The sequence below is a fragment of the Polypterus senegalus genome, chromosome 7, assembly GCF_016835505.1.
Source record: "Polypterus senegalus isolate Bchr_013 chromosome 7, ASM1683550v1, whole genome shotgun sequence".
In the NCBI taxonomy this organism is placed as follows: domain Eukaryota; kingdom Metazoa; phylum Chordata; class Cladistia; order Polypteriformes; family Polypteridae; genus Polypterus; species Polypterus senegalus.
In genome coordinates this window covers 65952404-65971902 of record NC_053160.1, presented here as the reverse complement: position 1 = coordinate 65971902, position 19499 = coordinate 65952404, and the positions used below count along the sequence as shown (strand labels likewise).

At 36.7% G+C, this 19499-nt stretch overlaps 1 protein-coding gene across 2 annotated transcripts in view; it reads right to left on the bottom strand.

Moving 5' to 3' along the window:
• Positions 1 to 19499, bottom strand: part of psd3l (pleckstrin and Sec7 domain containing 3, like) — a 579632-nt gene that overhangs the window by 55530 nt on the left and 504603 nt on the right. For both annotated transcript variants that reach the window (XM_039758767.1, XM_039758768.1), the window contains one exon: positions 5427 to 5497. In XM_039758767.1, coding sequence (XP_039614701.1) covers positions 5427 to 5497 — 71 coding nt within the window. The remainder of the gene's footprint in view (positions 1 to 5426; positions 5498 to 19499) is intronic.

Below are 19499 nucleotides of genomic sequence, written 5' to 3'. Positions count from 1 at the left end.
GTGTGTGCACACATGTGTGAAAATCTGAGAAGGAGGCGCTCCAAGTTCCAATTTACTCCAATATTTCAGCTCTGTTTGACTAAAACTGACAGGTCAGAATGAAGAACAGGAAACAGAAGAGGAGTAAACTGCCACAAAGTGGAAGAATTCAGAAATATCAATTTCCTACAATTTCTGACTTGACGAGTGGTTTTGTTACTGGAAGCTTTAATTTTAGGAAAGACCCTATCAGAAAGCATGACAAACCTGTGCATCACATGAAGTGTATGGGTGTCCAGTCTGCAGCTTCCTTCACTGAACAAATGCCAATAGCAAAGATCATAATAAAAATGAACAAAGCACAACATGGAAGTCCTGACAAAACCTTTCAGAACAGCATACTATGCTGCAAAAGTGAAATACCAGCTTTTGCAAACTTCAAGCAGCAAATGACCTAGATCTTGGTTCTGCTTATCATAATGATCATGCATGGAGAGAATTTATTGGACCAAAAGCACACGTCAAGAGATCATATTGAAAAGGAAATACGAGAAAGCAAACTCTTATCAGTTCTTGCAGATGGCAGCACAGGCACTGGCATCACAGAACAGGTGTGGATTAATGTCAGGTATGTGAAAGATAATGGTGACATACCCACTTACATGATCAGATGTCAGCTAGTGAAGAGCACAAATGCTGCTGGTGTTTAGAAGGTACTATCGAGGCAACAGACAACATGGGTATCAGTAAAGTGACACAGAAGGAGAAATTAGCGTACGAAAATTTTGATGGGGTTGCAATGAAGAAGGGGAAGAAAACAGAAGTAGCTGGAAGACTGAAAGAGTGGATACCCTGTATTATAACAATTGACTGTGAGGCACACAAGTTAGAATTAGCAGTACTGGATAGTTTGAAAGGCTGTTGAGTACCTGGTCAAGTTTGAAGATACACTGAAAAACATCTTTAAGATGTACTACAATTCTACAAAGAAGCGAAGAGAACTGAGTAAAATAAGTGAATTGCTTAATGAAAATGTGGCTCGTTTCAGTGGCCTGAAAAGCACATGGTGGCTGCCACGAAGGCTGAGGTGTCTAAAGGCCGTGGAAAAAAAAATTACACTCCCATCATTGTGCATGTGGAGAAAATGGCAGTGTGATGTTAAGTCAGAGGACGCTGTCAAAGCAAAGGGGGTGGTGCAGGATATGAAGACCAAGAAATCTGTTTGCTTCCTACATTTCATGTTGCACTACAGTACCATCTTACTTAACTGCAGTACTGATTTTCAGTATGACAACTTAAACATCATGCAAACAAATCAGTTAGGGGAAAGCACATCATCATGTTTACTCAGCCTGAGAACAAAACCAGGAGAATACCAGCTACTGTGGAAATCACAAAATGCCAATAACCTGCTAGAAGAAGCAAGAGCACAGACAAAAACACCCTTTGGTGAAGAGTTTCAGAAGATTATTGACAACACAATTAAGTACATGGATAGCAGATTTAAAAATTTGTCTGAAAAGCCTCTATCTTGTTGCAAAGAATCATCCACTCTTCCCCAATTTGCTATATGATGAAGAGAAGGAAAAAACTCCACAAGAATAGACAGATCTAAAAATGTGGCTTTCAGAGCATCGGGGTATCAAGCTAGATTGCTTGTACAGAGATCTTCTCACTGTGAATCCAGATCAACTCTCTTATATCTTGTTACTGTTAAAATTAATGTGGACACTTAAGTCTATCTACAGCAGGAGTGCTCAATCTGTCGATCGCGTTGCATTAAAAATTTTTTTTTTTTTTTAAACGTTAGTCTATCGTATATCCTCCGTATAGCATTTGCCACCTGATTGACATACAGGGTGGCCAGTCTGAGATCTCCTTTCTTCTAACACACTGATCATCCCACACGCACAATCAAACGCGCTAGCTACTGCAAAACTCCGGGCAGGGTAAGGGCTTTATGTGGAATTAGAAGAGGATTTTTTTCTCTCACAATGTCACAATCGAAGTGCGTTTGTCTGATCTGTCAATCTGTCATTGCTATTCCAAAGAATGAAAATTTGGAAAGGCACTTTCAAACTGTTCATAAAAACTACGAAACTGACTTCCTTCCGAAAAGCGATCTGAGAAAGAGAAAGGAGAGGGAACTAAAATTGCAGTTAATCGGACAGCCATCATTTTTCACTCGGCTGAATTCAAAAACTCTTTGACTGCATTATTCGGCTCTACTTATTTATGTGAGTCAGCCTTTTCCCACATGAAGATTATTATATCCAAATACTGTAGTGTCCACAAATGTATTGAATTGTTATTGTGCCATAAAGGTTATTCATTTATGCAAGGATACGACATACATATATATATATATATATATATATATATATATATATATATATATATATATATATATATATATATATATACACTCACCTAAAGGATTATTAGGAACACCTGTTCAATTTCTCATTAATGCAATTATCTAATCAACCAATCACATGGCAGTTGCTTCAATGCATTTAGGGGTGTGGTCCTGGTCAAGACAATCTCCTGAACTCCAAACTGAATGTCAGAATGGGAAAGAAAGGTGATTTAAGCAATTTTGAGCGTGGCATGGTTGTTGGTGCCAGACGGGCCGGTCTGAGTATTTCACAATCTGCTCAGTTACTGGGATTTTCACGCACAACCATTTCTAGGGTTTACAAAGAATGGTTTAAAAGGGAAAAACATCCAGTATGAGGCAGTCCTGTGGGCTAAAAATGCCTTGTTGATGCTAGAGGTCAGAGGAGAATGGGCCGACTGATTCAAGCTGATAGAAGAGCAACTTTGACTGAAATAAACACTCGTTACAACCGAGGAATGCAGCAAAGCATTTGTGAAGCCACAACACGCACATCTTTGAGGCGGATGGGATACAACAGCAGAAGACCCCACCGGGTACCACTCATCTCCACTACAAATAGGAAAAAGAGGCTACAATTTGCACGAGCTCACCAAAATTGGACAGTTGAAGACTGGAAAAATGTTGCCTGGTCTGATGAATCTCGATTTCTGTTGAGACATTCAAATGCTAGAGTCAGAATTTGGCATAAACAGAATGAGAACATGGATCCATCATGCCTTGTTACCACTGTACAGGCTGGTGGTGGTGGTGTAATGGTGTGGGGGATGTTTTCTTGGCATACTTTAGGCCCCTTAGTGCCAATTGAGCATCGTTTAAATGCCACGGGCTACCTGAGCATTGTTTCTGCCCATGTCCATCCCTTCATGACCACCATGTACCCATCCTCTGATGGCTACTTCCAGCAAGATAATGCACCATGTCACAAAGCTCTAATTGTTTCAAATTGGTTTCTTGAACATGACAATGAGTTCACTGTACTAAAATGGTCCCCACAGTCACCAGATCTCAACCCAATAGAGCATCTTTGGGATGTGGTGGAACGGGAGCGCGTGCCCTGGATGTGCATCCCACAAATCTCCATCAACTGCAAGATGCTATCCTATCAATATGGGCCAACATTTCTAAAGAATGCTTTCAGCACCTTGATGAATCAATGCCACATAAAATTAAGGCAGTTCTGAAGGCGAAAGGGGTCAAACATCATATTAGTATGGTGTTCCTAATAATCCTTTAGGTGAGTATATATATATATATATATATATATATATATATAAATTTGAATGTAGGTAGATCATTTCGACCTGGTCATTTTAAAAGTAGCACGCAAGCTGAACAAGTGTGGGTAACCCTGATCTACAGTTATTTGTGAGAGGATTTTCTTGCATGAACCGAGTAAAAACCTCATACTGTACCTGTCTACAATCTGAAACCCTGAATGACTTCATGCATCTCTCCGTTAATGGGTAATTATTTGAAACTTTTTGCCCCGAGAAGGCAGTTAGTTCCTGGATGTCTTCTAGAAAAGGCTTAAGACAACTGGAACATAACATCCCAGCAAGAACAAAGAGCAGAGAATTAGAGACTAATGCACAGAAGCCAAGGGAGGAAGCTGATAAAGCTGTGCCCTCAACAGCGAATGGCACTCTCTTATCTGTGATTTCAATTGAGATCTCAGATTTGGAGTCTGTCAAAGACTGCTTCATTTTTAAATTCATCATATTGTTCAAAAGTTTCAATTCAGGTAGAACTGAATGCATATTTATGCTGATTGATGTTGATGATTGTTACTTGATTGTTGAATAATTTATGTATGATTATTGCTATTTGTGTTTGGAAAATAAATATTTTTGATAGATTTTTCAACTATAGCTGACTTTCTACATTAAGAAATTGTCTTTTTTATTTGGGATAACCCTAACCCTAATTCATTGCGGAATATCAAAATCCGAAGAGTGCCTGCACGAAGGGCTACCAGGGATTTTGACATTTTGTGAGCTCTGTGGTGTGTTTTATTATAATAGACCAAATAGACAATCCATATACCAAATAAAAAACAACATGAGGTCTATATTGATGACTTAGATTTCAACCCATGTTAGACAGGTATGCAGAGCTAGTTACTAAAGAATGGCTTAAAGAACCAGAATACATGATTATTACTGATAAATTATTTTTATGATTAAAGATTTAACAAATAAGATCAAAAACACTAAATTATTACCAAGTAGCATACATAAATGCATTCTGCAATTCTGTAATAAAAATTAGTATACCATGGTTGTAACTTTGACACCAAACCACAGAAACAGAAAAACAGCAGCTTAATTAAAATAGGGGGCCAAATACAATCAAACGTTGATTGGAATGAAAAAAAACTGCAGTTACAATGGACCCCAGGGCTGAACTTAAGATCTTTCTGGTTTAGAAGATGAAAGTCTGCAGTTGGGCTTGGGGTCTGGGCACAAGGGGTAGCATAGTGGCTACAACATTTTCAAAATAAACAGTGCAAATGTTTTTCACATTAGAATGAAAGCCAGTATTATTTTAGACATAATTAATCACAATCTAGGTGGATTGTCACATGTAACTCATGTTTGAGAAACTTTCAGTGAAATATAAATTGTGGGCTTAGTACAATAATTAGTTATTCTGTAAAGATGGAGGTATCACGTTGCCGGTATTATCAGAACTGTGGTGGTGTGTAGAGAAGAAAGGAAAGACAAGATAAAAAGATAGAAAAAGAAAGAAAAAGTACTTGTGAAGAATTTAGTGCAACCCATAGCACTTAATGCCACATAGTACTTGATATTATCACTATTTAGTTCTCATTTGTACATTCTTATTATTGAAAAATACAAATATAAACAAAATTCTATGGTAAGCAGCTCAGTTTAAGTATCAAACTAAGAATTTTTTGACCACATCGTCTTCTCACACAAGTCAATTAAATCATATTCAAATATTATTTCCATGTTTTACAATTAAACATGAAAAATATTTAGCAATTTCTAAAATAGTGTAGGTCACTGAAATCCTTAAGCATTACCTTCTGTAAGTAAAGGATCATTCCCTTCAGAACAGCATAAAAGGTCTTCCATCCCCTTTTGCCTCTTGGAGCTGGAAGAGAAACATTTTTTTAAGGAGCTGGTTAAACAAAAAGGAAATATTCTACTTTTTCAAAGCATTAAAGAAAATTATGAATCTCAAACAGTGAGAAGTCTAGCATGTATGTATTTTGTATCTTGGCAGAAGCAGTGAAGAACAGTAAAAGGGCTTTCATTATTGAGATGCTGAAATGTATATGACAGATTATTTCAGTGAAGAAATGACAATTTACCTAGGAAATTCATCCCGATAGACCTCTTGCAAAATGACAACAGCCATAAATATGGGGTAGGCTTTACAGAGAAGACACGAGGACTGCCAAAAAACGAAGATGCACATCACTCATTTTCATTATGGGCCCTTGAGTTGAAAAAGCAGGTTCAAATGATTCAGACTTGTGCAATTTTAGCCTTTTCAATGAAACTGATAATTTGTTTCACACTTTATACCTCAACAAAACATTAACACTAGAATTACCAAAGCCTACGGAAAAACTCGCAGATCCATCCCACCTTAAATCCCTTCACACTTCTCCACCAGCGTCTTTTGTCCTGTAAATGTGTTGATAAGCAGCAAGCAGCCTACTATCACATCCCCCCATCGCTGCACAGTTATCTCAAGTCTGTTTACCTGCGTGTCAGTTGCTTAGAGTTGTATAGAGTGAGAAGTCAAGCAAAATGACACCTTGTATAAACGTTTATCGTTATTTGGAACACCTGCATTTCATGTGTGTTCCGTGTCTACAACAGTCTATGTAAACATATCGTTAAAACAGAAACATTTTTCATGTTTTAGTAATAATTGACAAAATGTAGACATGAAGTGTATAATGTGTGAAGCCTTAAGTCCAAATATCAAATAACACTTTCACAAAAGGTACAAATATAACAGAACAAGTGCACTTCTATTCAAGAATATAACTGCAGAAAAAGAACCCGTGTTAGGGTGCGACATTCACACTCCTTTGATACGAACGCTTTGCTGGCACAGCGGTATCAACTGTTGACTGGTAATCAGAACTTCATGGGTTTGACCCCGGACGAGTCTGTTTTGAGAAGTCAGCTGCTCTTATTCTTACTATTTTAGAACAAAAACATACATTTGATTTGACTCTGTAATAGCTGGTGTAAATTTATGATAAAAGTGGTGGTGAGAATTGAAGTCTAATTATCAGGAAAATAAATATGAAGCATTACACTTTTAAAATCTAACAGGTAATAAGTGTTAACTGTTACTTTGCCTGAAAATCTCATTAAGCACTAGTGAGTGATGCACAATGTTACTTTGGATATTGACTATATCAGCTAGCATTGGTAAGAAAGTAAAGAACATGTATTTGGCAAAACAATGATGTATTCAGTGGATTGATGCAACCGTCCTTGAATAATTGCTACAAATGATTGAGGTATTTTAGTAATTCTTGTCTTTCCTTTAAAGGTGCAGGAGGAAGCGGCTAACAGCTAAGTACTGCACTCATGTCAGTAACAAAATGCAATATAGCACCAAAACATATCACAATTTGAAATTCAATTTCTTAATTAGTTTGTGACCCTGAGATTTAGGTAACTTATTATTTGTCTAATTACAAAAAAAATGATCATAGTAAACTCACTCAATAGGTGTAAAACTTAAAGCATAATGCACAGATCTTTACACTTAGGCTTACTAGCTACAAAATATTGTGCATTTAGTTTTATTCAGAGTTTGAGGATTGTAAATTAATTTTACATAAGTAAATTCACTATTTAGAAGAAAAAAAAAGCCAAATTTACAGAAGGACCAAAAGAGTATGAAATATTTAACCTACACAAAACTGGATGTTATAAATTCTGTAAGTAAGAAACATTTATATATAACAGAAGTAGAATAAGAGAAATTTTTATTTGACACTACCTACAACGTTAAAATCATTCTAGAACCAACTTAACATATTTTGATAAATCATTTCCCAGGAATAGCTCTATAACAAAGGTTCACATATGACCATGTAAACCCAAGGTGTCAAACTGAGACCGAGGAGGGCCACAGTGGCTGCACATTTTCATACCAGCCACATTCTTAATTAGAAACTAATTACTGCTAAAAATTAAACAGGCTTCTTTTAGATTATTTTGCCTCTCATTATTGCTTGATTGCTAATTAAGGGAAAACAAAACAATTAAAGTGCCCAAGTCTTAAAACACAAGTGAATTAAAATGCAAGCAAATTTTATTACCAGTAATAATTGAGTACTAATGAAGAAAGTGGTTGGAATGAAAACTTGCACCCACTGTTACACTCCAAGATCAGAGTTTGACACTCTGATATAAACCACACTAAAATGGTTAAAATACTTTACACATTGTTACAAGTGTGTGCATAGGAGACAGTTTAAGGGCTCAGATGATGGTAATTCTCCACCAGTCCAAGGTGTGGGGTTGTGTGATAATGCTCTTTTTCTCTCTCTGTAGACAGTAAGACTGACAGCTCTCCTCCAACAATGCCACTTTAGGTGCCCGCCCACCTGGAACTACCTTTTCCTGCCTGGTAGCCATTTGAGAGAAAGAACTGCCATCTTGGACAGTCCGAATAGGACTCTGGTCTGAGAAGACTTGATCTTGCATTTAAGCACGCATAGTCTTTGATCAAAGCTATCTCAACTATACAGAGTTTGCCCAGAGGTGCCCCAACACTCTGACTGTCCCCTTTCATCTTATTACAACATACATACATACCTGAGGACTCATATTATATAACTTGTGCTTTTTTCATTTTTATAACCACAAAATGCATATTTAAACAGAATTTGTTTCCTATTAAAAGAGCCATACTTGTTGCTGTGAACAAATGCAAAGACTAAAATATTTAATTATATAGTATTAGAGTTAATCTTTTATAACAGACAAATAATTAATAAATCATTAATTGGCCAAATTAAAAAAAAAGTGCTTTAAGCAGTTTTCTTAAAACATTCAATAGTATTATACTTCTGTATTTTCATTGGTAAATTAATCAAGATTTTAGCTACATAAAAGATATGAGATTATGATAAGGAATATGTGAAGACAGGATTTTGGATAAATAGGTAGGTTCAAGGTTCCTGAGAGTATTACAGACATTGAATTATTTTAATATCAACCCTAGAAAAGGGTAGCCAATGTAATGTTACTAAAACTCATGAAATTTGTTTTAGGTTTTCTCTTATTTGTTAAGATTTAATTTAAGATTAAAGTATATAGTTTTAAATAAGCTACAGCAGATTGATATCATTTATTGGTAGTCTTAATCAAGTTGATCAAAAAGCAAACCATGTCTTTCATTTTTCAGCAATACTGTATGTAACAAATAAATTTTGCTACATTTCTTATATGATAAAACATGGTCTTAATAATATGGTGAACTGTGGTGAAAAATGTGCTTTTCACTGTTTTTTAAATAATACTTATGATTTTTAAATTTTTGTGGATATTAGGATTATTTCAATAAAAATCAGATATTATCAATTTTTATGTGATGCTTGCTATGGTGCTTAAACTTTATACTTACAAATTAACTGGCTTAAATAGGGGGATATAAAGTCAGAATATCAGGACCTAGAATTAATACCATTATCCATATCATACTCAAAAGGCTCTAGACTGTGACTAAAATGGTCACAAATACAAAAAATAATTATACTTGTTGTAAAAATTTAAATTTTTGCCGCCAATGGTGACTAACACTACAGCTTTTTTCTTTTATCTTCAGTTATTTAAGTGCAGATTTAACGTCTTTACCACCATCCCCTGCAGGTCGCATGTGCAAAGTTGACTTGTTGGTTATATGTAGGCACCAAACACTCAAGTTTAACTGTCATGGCATAAACAGCGTCCTCAGCTGATCGGCTGAAAAGTTTTGGCCTCTAGGGAATAAAGGGTCAGTACGAAGGGATTTATAGTGTGATTGGAGTGAAAGTGAGGAAGATAAAGGTAATAATAGCAAGCTCTATTACCTAGAAGGACTTTATTAAAGAATTTCATAAAGCTATGTCTGGTGTTTTGCCTGCCCATTTGTTTTTCAGCTCCTGAAATAGGGGACACAACTACTTTACTGCTGAAAAGCAACTGGTTGTCGTAATTAAATAACCAATTATACTGTGCATTGGATTCCTACGATTAACCAGGATATTGTATAAAATTAAAAGTGTTTATGCTGTGCAAAACATTGTTCAGTGATCAATATGTGGACTATTAGTGTATCCATTTTGATTAATGGCTTGGATATTTGCAAAAGCATATTCCTGCTATATATGCTTGCTTTGAAGGTGTTATTGTGTAAAACATAATGTGTAATACTGTGTAATATATGTGTGGTTTATTTCTAACTTTATCTAATACTAGGGGGCATCGCCCCCTGCTTGCTTCACTTGCCAACCCCCCCGGCCTGCGCTACGCCCCAGCCACTTTGCGTCTCTGCCGCATGTGTATGTGGATTTCACTTTCACCAAACAACAAATCTTTTAATTCTCGTGGATACACCTGCTCATTGGGAAGAGCCACTACTTTTTCCTGATGGCAACACGAATTAGACAATCTACAAGTCTCCGACTTAAAGTTTAAATCAGAACAACATATTGGATCTCTTTTCACGTTATTTCACCGAGTAATAATTTCCATTTGTTTGCACTAATGAGATCTTTACTAAAATTTTTTTGAGACTTTCGAATTTTAGTACTTTCATTATCTCTAACCTGCTATACATGTGTATCGCGTCAACATTTTTGAATTCTTTATGACGTTCTACTTTGTCATCTACTCTTTGTCTTTTATTTTTGTCCCCGGGCATGGTTAAATCTCTTGGCACAAAGCCTTGTCTCATGGGACGTGAAAATTCAGTCAGTTCGGATGGGCTGCAACACTTCCAGCATCATCACACTGAGCACTGGAGCGCCGCAGGGCTGCGTGCTTAGTCTACTGTTCTTCACCCTGCTGACTCATGACTGCACAGCCACACACAACACCAACCACATCATCAAGTCTGCGGATGATACAATGGTGCCGGGACTGATAAGCAGGGATGACGAAACAGCATACAGAGATGAGATGGAACGGCTGTCCTCATGGTTGAAGACAACAATCTATCTCTCAATGTCAACAAGACAAAAGAGATAATTGTAGACTTCAGAAAATCACATCCTGCCCACATCCCACTCAGCATCAATGGTTTAAATGTGGAGACTGTTAGGAGTACCAAGTTCCTTAGTGTACACATAACTGAGGAACCTACGTGGATACATAACACCTCATCACTAATCAAGAAAGTTCAGCAGAGACTACACTTCCTGAGGCGGCTGAAGCGAGCAAGTCTTCCCCGTTCCATCCTCACCATGTTCTACAGAGGTGAGGTGACCCCTTACACCACTCAAATGGACATTTCACACATCTGCAATCCAAGAGAAGATACTGCAATATTAGAGCCAAACCTGCCAGGCTGCAGAATAGTTTTTACTCCCAAGCTATCAGACTCCTTAACACCATGTTGCCCCTTGGGATCTTCCACACTGCTTCAACCACCTCTAAAAAACAGAACTTTTATACATGCAAGCCCCTTTCCTGCAAAGACAAATGTGCATGTAGAAAAGAACTGAAAATCTCATACTGATCTTTAAGTATTTTGCACACTGCATTTTGACATTCTTTGATATCCTCCTGCTATGAAACATTCTGACCTGTCATTGTTTACACATGTCTTAAACAACTATTATTATACACTGAATTTCTGTATTGTCTATATCTATTATGTATTTATTAATTATGCATTTATTGACTATATTTATGTATCTAGATTGCATAATACCATACATTGCATCAATGTTCATATTGCTTACTACACGTCAATATTGCTGCTACTTCTTTGTCTTGTCTTTGCCTAATGTCTTGTCTTATTTGTGTTTTAATTTTAAATCTTAATTTAAAATTTTAATTCTAATTTTTTATTTGCACTTCATGTTGTTATACTGTGGACCCTGAGCTTCGCAATTTTGTCAATCTGTATACTTATATATGGTTGAGATGACAATAAAGTTCCCTTTGACGCTTTGAAAAAGTCACGTCTCGTCCCTGGATTTTTTTATTATAATAGAGAGACAAGATTTAGAATATAATCCAGCTGATTATATTTAATATTTTCTATTAGCAAGGATCATACGTTAAGTAAAAAATGTAATGCAACTATGTAACTGCATGCAAGGGATTACAGTTGACAAAATCTTGCTAATGAAAAACAATGAAATGGGTATATAGAAGACATGATAACGACATAGCATGAGCTGAATTTATTGGGTGCTTTGCAGAGAACTTAATGTGCAAACACTAAATGGGACTGAAAAGGAAAACAACACCTCAGTCACTACAGACAGTGGAACTCCTGCAAATGGAAGAAATAATGTTTGAAACGTTTTTGAAAGTCGTAAGCCAGGGTGTCAAAATCAGATCCTGTGATGCCACCATGGCTGCAGATTTTCATTCTAGCCAATTTTTAAATTACTTGTCGATTTGCTGCTGCTAATGCAATAGCAAATTGCCTTTAACCGCTTTGTTTTTTAAGACTGTTGTTCTTTTGAGGGAAAAAAGTGAAGGTATGAGAAATATTGGTATGCACTGGCTCCACAAAATGTTTTGACGCTGTTCTTAGAAAAAATAAAAAAGTCATTGTTTATTTGTCTTGCCTATATTTTTAAATCAATTTACTGATGACTTGACATGAAATGTCACATTGTTTCAAAAGCACGAACATTTTTCATTTCAAACTTTTCAATACTAGCATACATAGAACAAAATTGCATTGAATGGTTTAGATAAAACACCCATTTAAATTAAAGAGAAATACTGTAGTAAGTATAAAGAGAATAAAAACGAATGAGCATACAATCTAGATTTTCATTTGTTGAGAAGCAGTGAATCTGAAATGAATGGATTTCACAAGAAGGTGTCAGCATTAGATATTAGAAATAAAAAATGATATTGAGATACAAAACATTTTGGAAAGTGCCATTTTTAGATTTCTCAGCCAATCTGAATCAGTGTACTTTTTTTAACAGAACACCTCCAAGATCAATTTCCACTAGCTGTCCACTTCACGTTTCAGTGATTAATAAAATAGAAGCATATCTAACCAGCTGTACTTGTACTAGAACAAGATTGGAAGTGATGTGCACACCACATTGCAACTGCAGCACACCTCCCATGTTTTAATAAATACTGGAGTTTAAGTGTAAGTAAAATGCATGGTGTGCTGTGGCTACTCACCAGCTGCAATGTGTTCATTAGCACAGAAAACTAAATGAAGTGGTGGCATTCTGTAATAGGTGATCATCTCCTTTCAATTAAGCAATATGGGAGTGAAAGTGAAATGTGATGCATGACGGAAGAGAATTTGTGTATATACTAACACAAGAATATAAGCAAAACAGATGGCTGCCAGAAACTGATGCATTGCTCTTACAAATTAATATGGCAGAGGAAATGAACTGGATGGTGAGATGTGACTGTCAACTAATTTCCATACATTTATTAAAAGTGGAGACAAATTTGAGACTGATTTTTACAGTATGAAATAAAATCGGCACATAAGTAAAGCAGATGGCTAATAGAAAACTTAGTCTGGCATTCGTGAAGCTTTAGTACATTTTCTTTTAACCAGTTTGCTTTATCATGTGCTGATGTGAACAATAGTTAAACAGGGATATCAAACTTTGTGAAGAGATGTGAGATGTGATATCTACTAGTTTTTGGGCAGCCCGACAATAAAAGGAATCTGATATAGGGGGGTGTAAATGGCTGTTTCAAACTAAAAAGTGGGAAACAGTCATAAGTTTTCATTAGGAAGGAGGAAGAGTGGCTTGCAAAGGCTGTAGGCTTAAGCAAGAGGGAGTGAAATGGTCATGCTGGAAAGCACTCACATTTCTAGGAACAGACTTAAAATTATTGAAAGTTATTAATTTCCTACTGAGCAATGATTTGATGTTTCTTTGATATCTGCTTTATTTATGGTATTTTGTGCTCTGGTGTTAACTGTCCTGTGAGGCTCTACAACAGTATTGCTTCAGAGGATTTAAATAACTTCACAGTTTACAGTTTTATTTCATGACCAAACTAATAAATATTTTGCCTGGCTTGCATAGAGAGATTTAGTAGTGAAGCACAAAGCTTCTCTCCAGACTGGCAAACACTGATAATGCACCTCCTGCAAAAGTAGCTTTAACTTTTGCTGATTTAGTTTCAGAGGTCCCATCTGCATGTATGACTAATGTCCCTAGAAATTTAAATTCTGGTTTAAGTCATGACTGGAAACAAAGTGGCAGAGCACCAGAAATTTTTGGACCTCCAGGCTCTCCTGATAAATAAAACCTTTAAGAGGCACTCACTCATATTTTAGCTTGCCACTTTTTGGTTGCACTCATCTTGCCAGACTTTCAGGAAGTCACACCCTGTGCTGAAAACTAGCTGCTGAGAATCCCTGTGTGTGAATCTGAGAAAAAAAATACATCACTGATTTCTACTGAGCACTGACTGCCTGCGGGGAATACCCTCTGTTGTGGAGAGGCACTGCCAAGTTCACTGTGTTAACCTTGATTGAAATTTTTCCAGCTTCTCTTATTGTTGTTTTGAGTATAAAACAAAGTTACACTGTAAGGATAAAAAAAGGGGTCCAGACAAGATATTCAGATTTTTTTTTACTTAGTACATAAGGTGTTGTGTGTCTAAACTAAAACAATCAGTTACTCTAACTCATCATTAAAAGTGCAACATTAACCTTCGATGTGACTGTTAACAATTATAATACTGTCCTAAGCCACTAGGAAATGAGACTTCAGGAATTAGAAACAGCACATAGTGTTTAGTGATTCAGAGGTGGAAAGGGATAATTAAGAATAACAAAAGTGAAGCTGCAAATTGATGAGAGGCACGAAAAGGTTTTATCAGTCTTAAGGTTAATTGCATCCTTTACCGTAGGTGTTCTCTCAATGTTGTTCACAGTATTAAAAAAGTAAAGAGTGTGGTTTAATTTATCAAAAGCTTGTCAATTCAAAGACTGTAATTAGCATTTCACAACAGCAAGATCCCTTACAGTATAAATGCCATTAGAAACAGTTTAGAAAATTGCCTATAAAAATATTATGTTTTATTGGCAATGACCCATCTACACAAAAACGCTTTCATATTTTTGCAGTTACATGGTTTGATCTGAGTTTAGATTAAATGCACCCTTCTCTGGGAAGTCCAACAATTACTTAGTTCAGCTTTAGAAGACTGCATCATGATGACAAAGTAAGATCTAAGGCAAGTTCAGGAGAGTTTCCTTATTTGGATGGAGCCAATAGCTGCTTTAAGATTTATAGAATTATACATGCTGTTGAATTATTATGAGATTTTTATGAGATGCTCATTTACCCAAAAGCTAACACATTTTTCCTTTAAATCTCCATTTTCAGAGACACATTTGCTAAAAAAAATCCATCAAATGAATGGTGGTCAGAGATATCTACTAGATGGATGGTTGAAATAACTAGTTAAAATGAAAAAAGAAAAGAAAAAAAAACTATTACAGGTTGAGTATCCCTAATCCAAAGTTCCAAAACTTTTTTAGCACCTATATGATGCTACATGTAGAAAATTGCAAACTCTGACCAAAAGTTTCTTCTTATTTTGTTTTTTTTTTAACTGATTAGAGGATGTGACTAACACAAGAGGTGGTGCTTACCGTTTATGACTTATAATAATAATCCCCCTCTGAATTTCAAGTGGCGCACCAACAAAAATTGACAAGTTACATGTGTGGGGTAGGAATGAATTACAAAAGAGAGAAAGGCATGATAACAGCTGTTCTGCTTGGAACTTCCAGACTGCTGTGTTGGAGGGGGAGTGAGCAGTGCAATTTATACGAGCTGCACGCCATAGGTTAGGGAAACATAGGCTCTGAACTCTGCTGGCACCAGTTTGATATCAATCATCATTACCGCTGGACCTACTTGCACTACTCACCGTGTGTTTTGCTTACTCTTTTTGTAACAGTAACCTTTTAATCAAAACACAGCATCGTAGGTGGAGAATAAAGGGCTGTTGTTTGTTGTCGCTTTTAGCTGATGTAGGTATTCTGCTGTAACATATTACATAAAACTAGCCATGTGCGCCCAACTACGTTGCGCATGTTAAAGTTGTCTGTGAAGGGCTCCCTGTTTAAACGTGGCTGCCAGTCGTGAACTGGGCCCTTCGTCGCACAGCATTATGATTTTTTATCAGGGACACAAAATGACAAAAGAAAACCCTTGGACATTGATTCGATAGGAACGGCCTACTCGGAATCACTGTCCGAATAGTAATTATGTGGTGGTATAGGAGCATTTCTGCTTCTGTCAGTTCATTGTCCGTCTCATTTTCACGACTCTGTCATTTCTTCTCATGATGTCTTCTCAACCTTTCTCCAATCTCGCAGGTTGCTTTGTGGCAATCCCAAGAGTAAAGCAATATACACGGAGCAATGGTTATAAAATGGGGACACATAGGTATCCAGGCTCTTTAAAGCATAAATAGGAATCACTTTACTGACATGTGAGCAAGCCGCGGTACAACTGTGAGACGCGCAGCACTCGCCGGCTACAACGTAACAATAATAATTTCCAGAACGTGCTGTTACGTTGTCATTCATTTTACCCACTGTCTTTCTTTCACTCATATGTTACGTAGGCACGTACCTTTTATCTTCGGCAATCTCATTCTGTAACCAGGCCTCAGGAGCTAACCAGCGTAACACTGTCCACCACCCCTTTCGTTATTCCGGCACATTGTTGACATCCGTGAGTAACAACAATGTACTAAACTGGAAGGTGGTCTACGCATGCGTGGAATTCGCGGACAAACAAAGATCAAGATCTAAATGAAGATCTCTTTAGTTAATTTAAAGCACAACCATTTGTTTAGTTTGAATGTCTGTGTTTTGAGGTGTGACTGGCGTACTACAGTCTTCAGTAGTATAAGCCTGGAGGAGATTCTTAATGCAATGCCAATGCTACTGCCATCTAGTGCTTCTTCTTCTAATTCATTTGTGGACAAACAAAGATCAAGATCCAAATGAAGATTATATATAGAGATTACGTTTAGGTTATGTGTATGAGAAGTGTATGAAACATGAATAAATTTTATGTGAAGACTTGTGTCCCATCCCCAAGATACCGTACCTCATTATGTACATAAAAATTTTCCAAAATCCAAAAATATCCAAAAAAAAACCAAAATACTTCTTTGTCTCCAGTATTTCGGATTAGGGATGCAAAAGAATTTTGATAATGTTAATTTTGTTTCTTTGCTTGGTGTGCGATTTACTATTTTTATCAGTTCTAAGTATAGAAAATATGTATGTACCAAATATATTTGTAATTATCAGATTGTTACCTGGCAAGAGTATTTATGGGTGTGTAAATATTTTGACACTCCAAGTATTTAGTAATTTAACTTCCAGTTCATGTTAACTAGTGGACTTGTTAATCAGGAATAACAGGCATTAAGTCTCAGAAAAAAGCTAATTCAAGGCAAAATTTGGGTAGCTGGTGGCAGCATTCAAACATTCATCACTCTCTTGCGTACAAAACGTGCCTCTCAGAATGAACTGCATTAGTTGCATATGTAATATAATATAGCTCAAAGTGGTGAGATGATGCAACTTCCACCAACATTGCTTTCAAGAACAGTGCTCTTAGCTCTTGTCCACCATGTATGATGCCTTACGTCAGCAGATTGTACCCTGTTTTTGTGCTGCAGTGTGAGGTCTGGAATGCAGATCAGATTAGACAAATAAAGGCAATCAGGTCTGAATTTGATTGTAGGGTCATGTTCACTTTTTTAATTAAAGTATGCAGACAGCACACTGCTATGGTTATCTGTATAATTTTAAACAGAAGAATGATGTACAAGGCAGACACAGCAAAATGTGAACAAATACAATGATGAAACCTGATGTATTCTTGTTTTTCTTCAATATGTATACTGTAGGTTTACACTGAAACTATATAAAGTGCTACAAAGACAACAAACAGGATTGCAATGTGCTGTGCATTCAGTTCACCCCTGTACAAAAACACATCTGGGCACATAAGTGAAGCAAAGTATCTCCAAGGCTATAGGGCATATTCATTTCTGACAGGTAAAGGGGAACACATTACTTTGATGACCTGAATAGGAGGTTTTTATATTTATAGTAGGTGTTTCAAACTCAGTTATATTGAGGGCCACAAATAACACTTGATATACCCAATATAAGTCAGACTATATAAACACATAAGTACAGTAATTCCTCGCTATATCGCGCTTCGACTTTCGTGGTTTCACTCTATCGTGGATTTTATATGTAAGCATATTTAAACATATATCGTGGATTTTTCGCTGGTTCATGGGTTTCTGCAGACAATGGGTCTTTTTACTTCTGGTACATGCTTCCTTAGTTGGTTTGCCCATTTGATTTCATACAAGGGACGCAATTGGCGGATGGCTGAGAAGCTACCCAATCAGAGCATGCGGTTAAGTTCCTGGGTGCTGATTGGATCAGCGATGGAGCGCAGAATTCAATTCCACTTTGCGTTAACCGGGAAATCTCTTCTCGATCATTCAGCATCAACGTGTTTCGCTGTGTAAAGAGTTAAGTTTCGTCAATGAGCTGCTCGATGCCCACTTCAAGATGCTGAGCGACGAAGATTTGGCCGAGATGACCAAGTCAGCGAGCGAGGAAGATAAGGAGCAAGAGGACCCAGCACAGGAAGAAGACACCAGCCTAACTCTCGACCGTCTCGCGACCATTCTACGAATGGCAAAAGATCTCCAGATATCGATTGAAGAATGGGACCCGCAAATGATTCGTTCTTTGCAATTTAGAAATGCTCTTGACGACGCCACGGAAGTGTATAAAAACCTCCTTAAACAAATGAAAAAGCAGCACCAGCAACTGCCCATCACAATGTTCTTTACCCGCAAAACACCGCCTTGTAACACCTTCAGTGGAAGAAGAAATTCCAGAAGACAACGCCGGTGCTACACAGTCGCCTGAAGAGGCTCCTTTAGAAGAACTGTAATGCTCTCCTTTGTTAAAATTAAACTCATAGTTATCAGACAAGTCATCGTGTCATTGTTGGTGAGTACCCATAACTAATTTTCTACATACTTAGTACATGTACGTATGTTTAGTGTAACTGTAACACATTTTACTGTATCCAATTTTTCTTGCATTGTACGTATTTATTGCTGGAGGCCTGTCATTCGTAATGTCTGTAACATATATGATATTGGAGATGCTCGATATCTTTAAAACAACATTTAGGTTTTACTGTATATAAACAGTGTGTTTACATACATAATTTCAACGTATCTTACCTAATATCTAAGAGAATATAAAGGGTTTATGCTGTATAACTGCGCTGGAAATGTGTATAAGTGTGTGGAAGAGTTTATAAAGGCTTAAAATATATAAAAATAACCATATAAACATATGGTTTTTACTTTGCGGATTTTCACCTTTTGTGGGGAGTTCTGGAACACAACCCCCGCGACTGAGGAGGGATCACTGTACCACCACATTTCCTTTACAAACAAGACACACAGGTATCTTAGTGCTCATCCTAATTATATATTCTGCCTCTTGAAACTTATGCACCTGTCATCCCTCTTTATCAGCTTTTCCTTCCTTGGACATTACAGCAGGTTAGGAAAACTAACAGCAGTCACTGGACCAAAATCAGCACTGAGTGAAAAAATTACATCAGAGCATAAAGCCAAGTAAGAGCGACAGTCAAGACAAAATAAAAATTTTATTTGCTGAGGCAAAGTACATCTGCTTATTCTTAGATTAACATGCATAACAATCAGATGACATTTCACCACATTAAAAAATAGGGTGCAAATGGACTAATGATGCATCACACAGACTACTTTTAGAGTTGGCCAAAAACAGAATGCTATTACATTTAACACAAATGAAAATTCAAACTTGTTTTCCAACCTCGTAGAAGAAA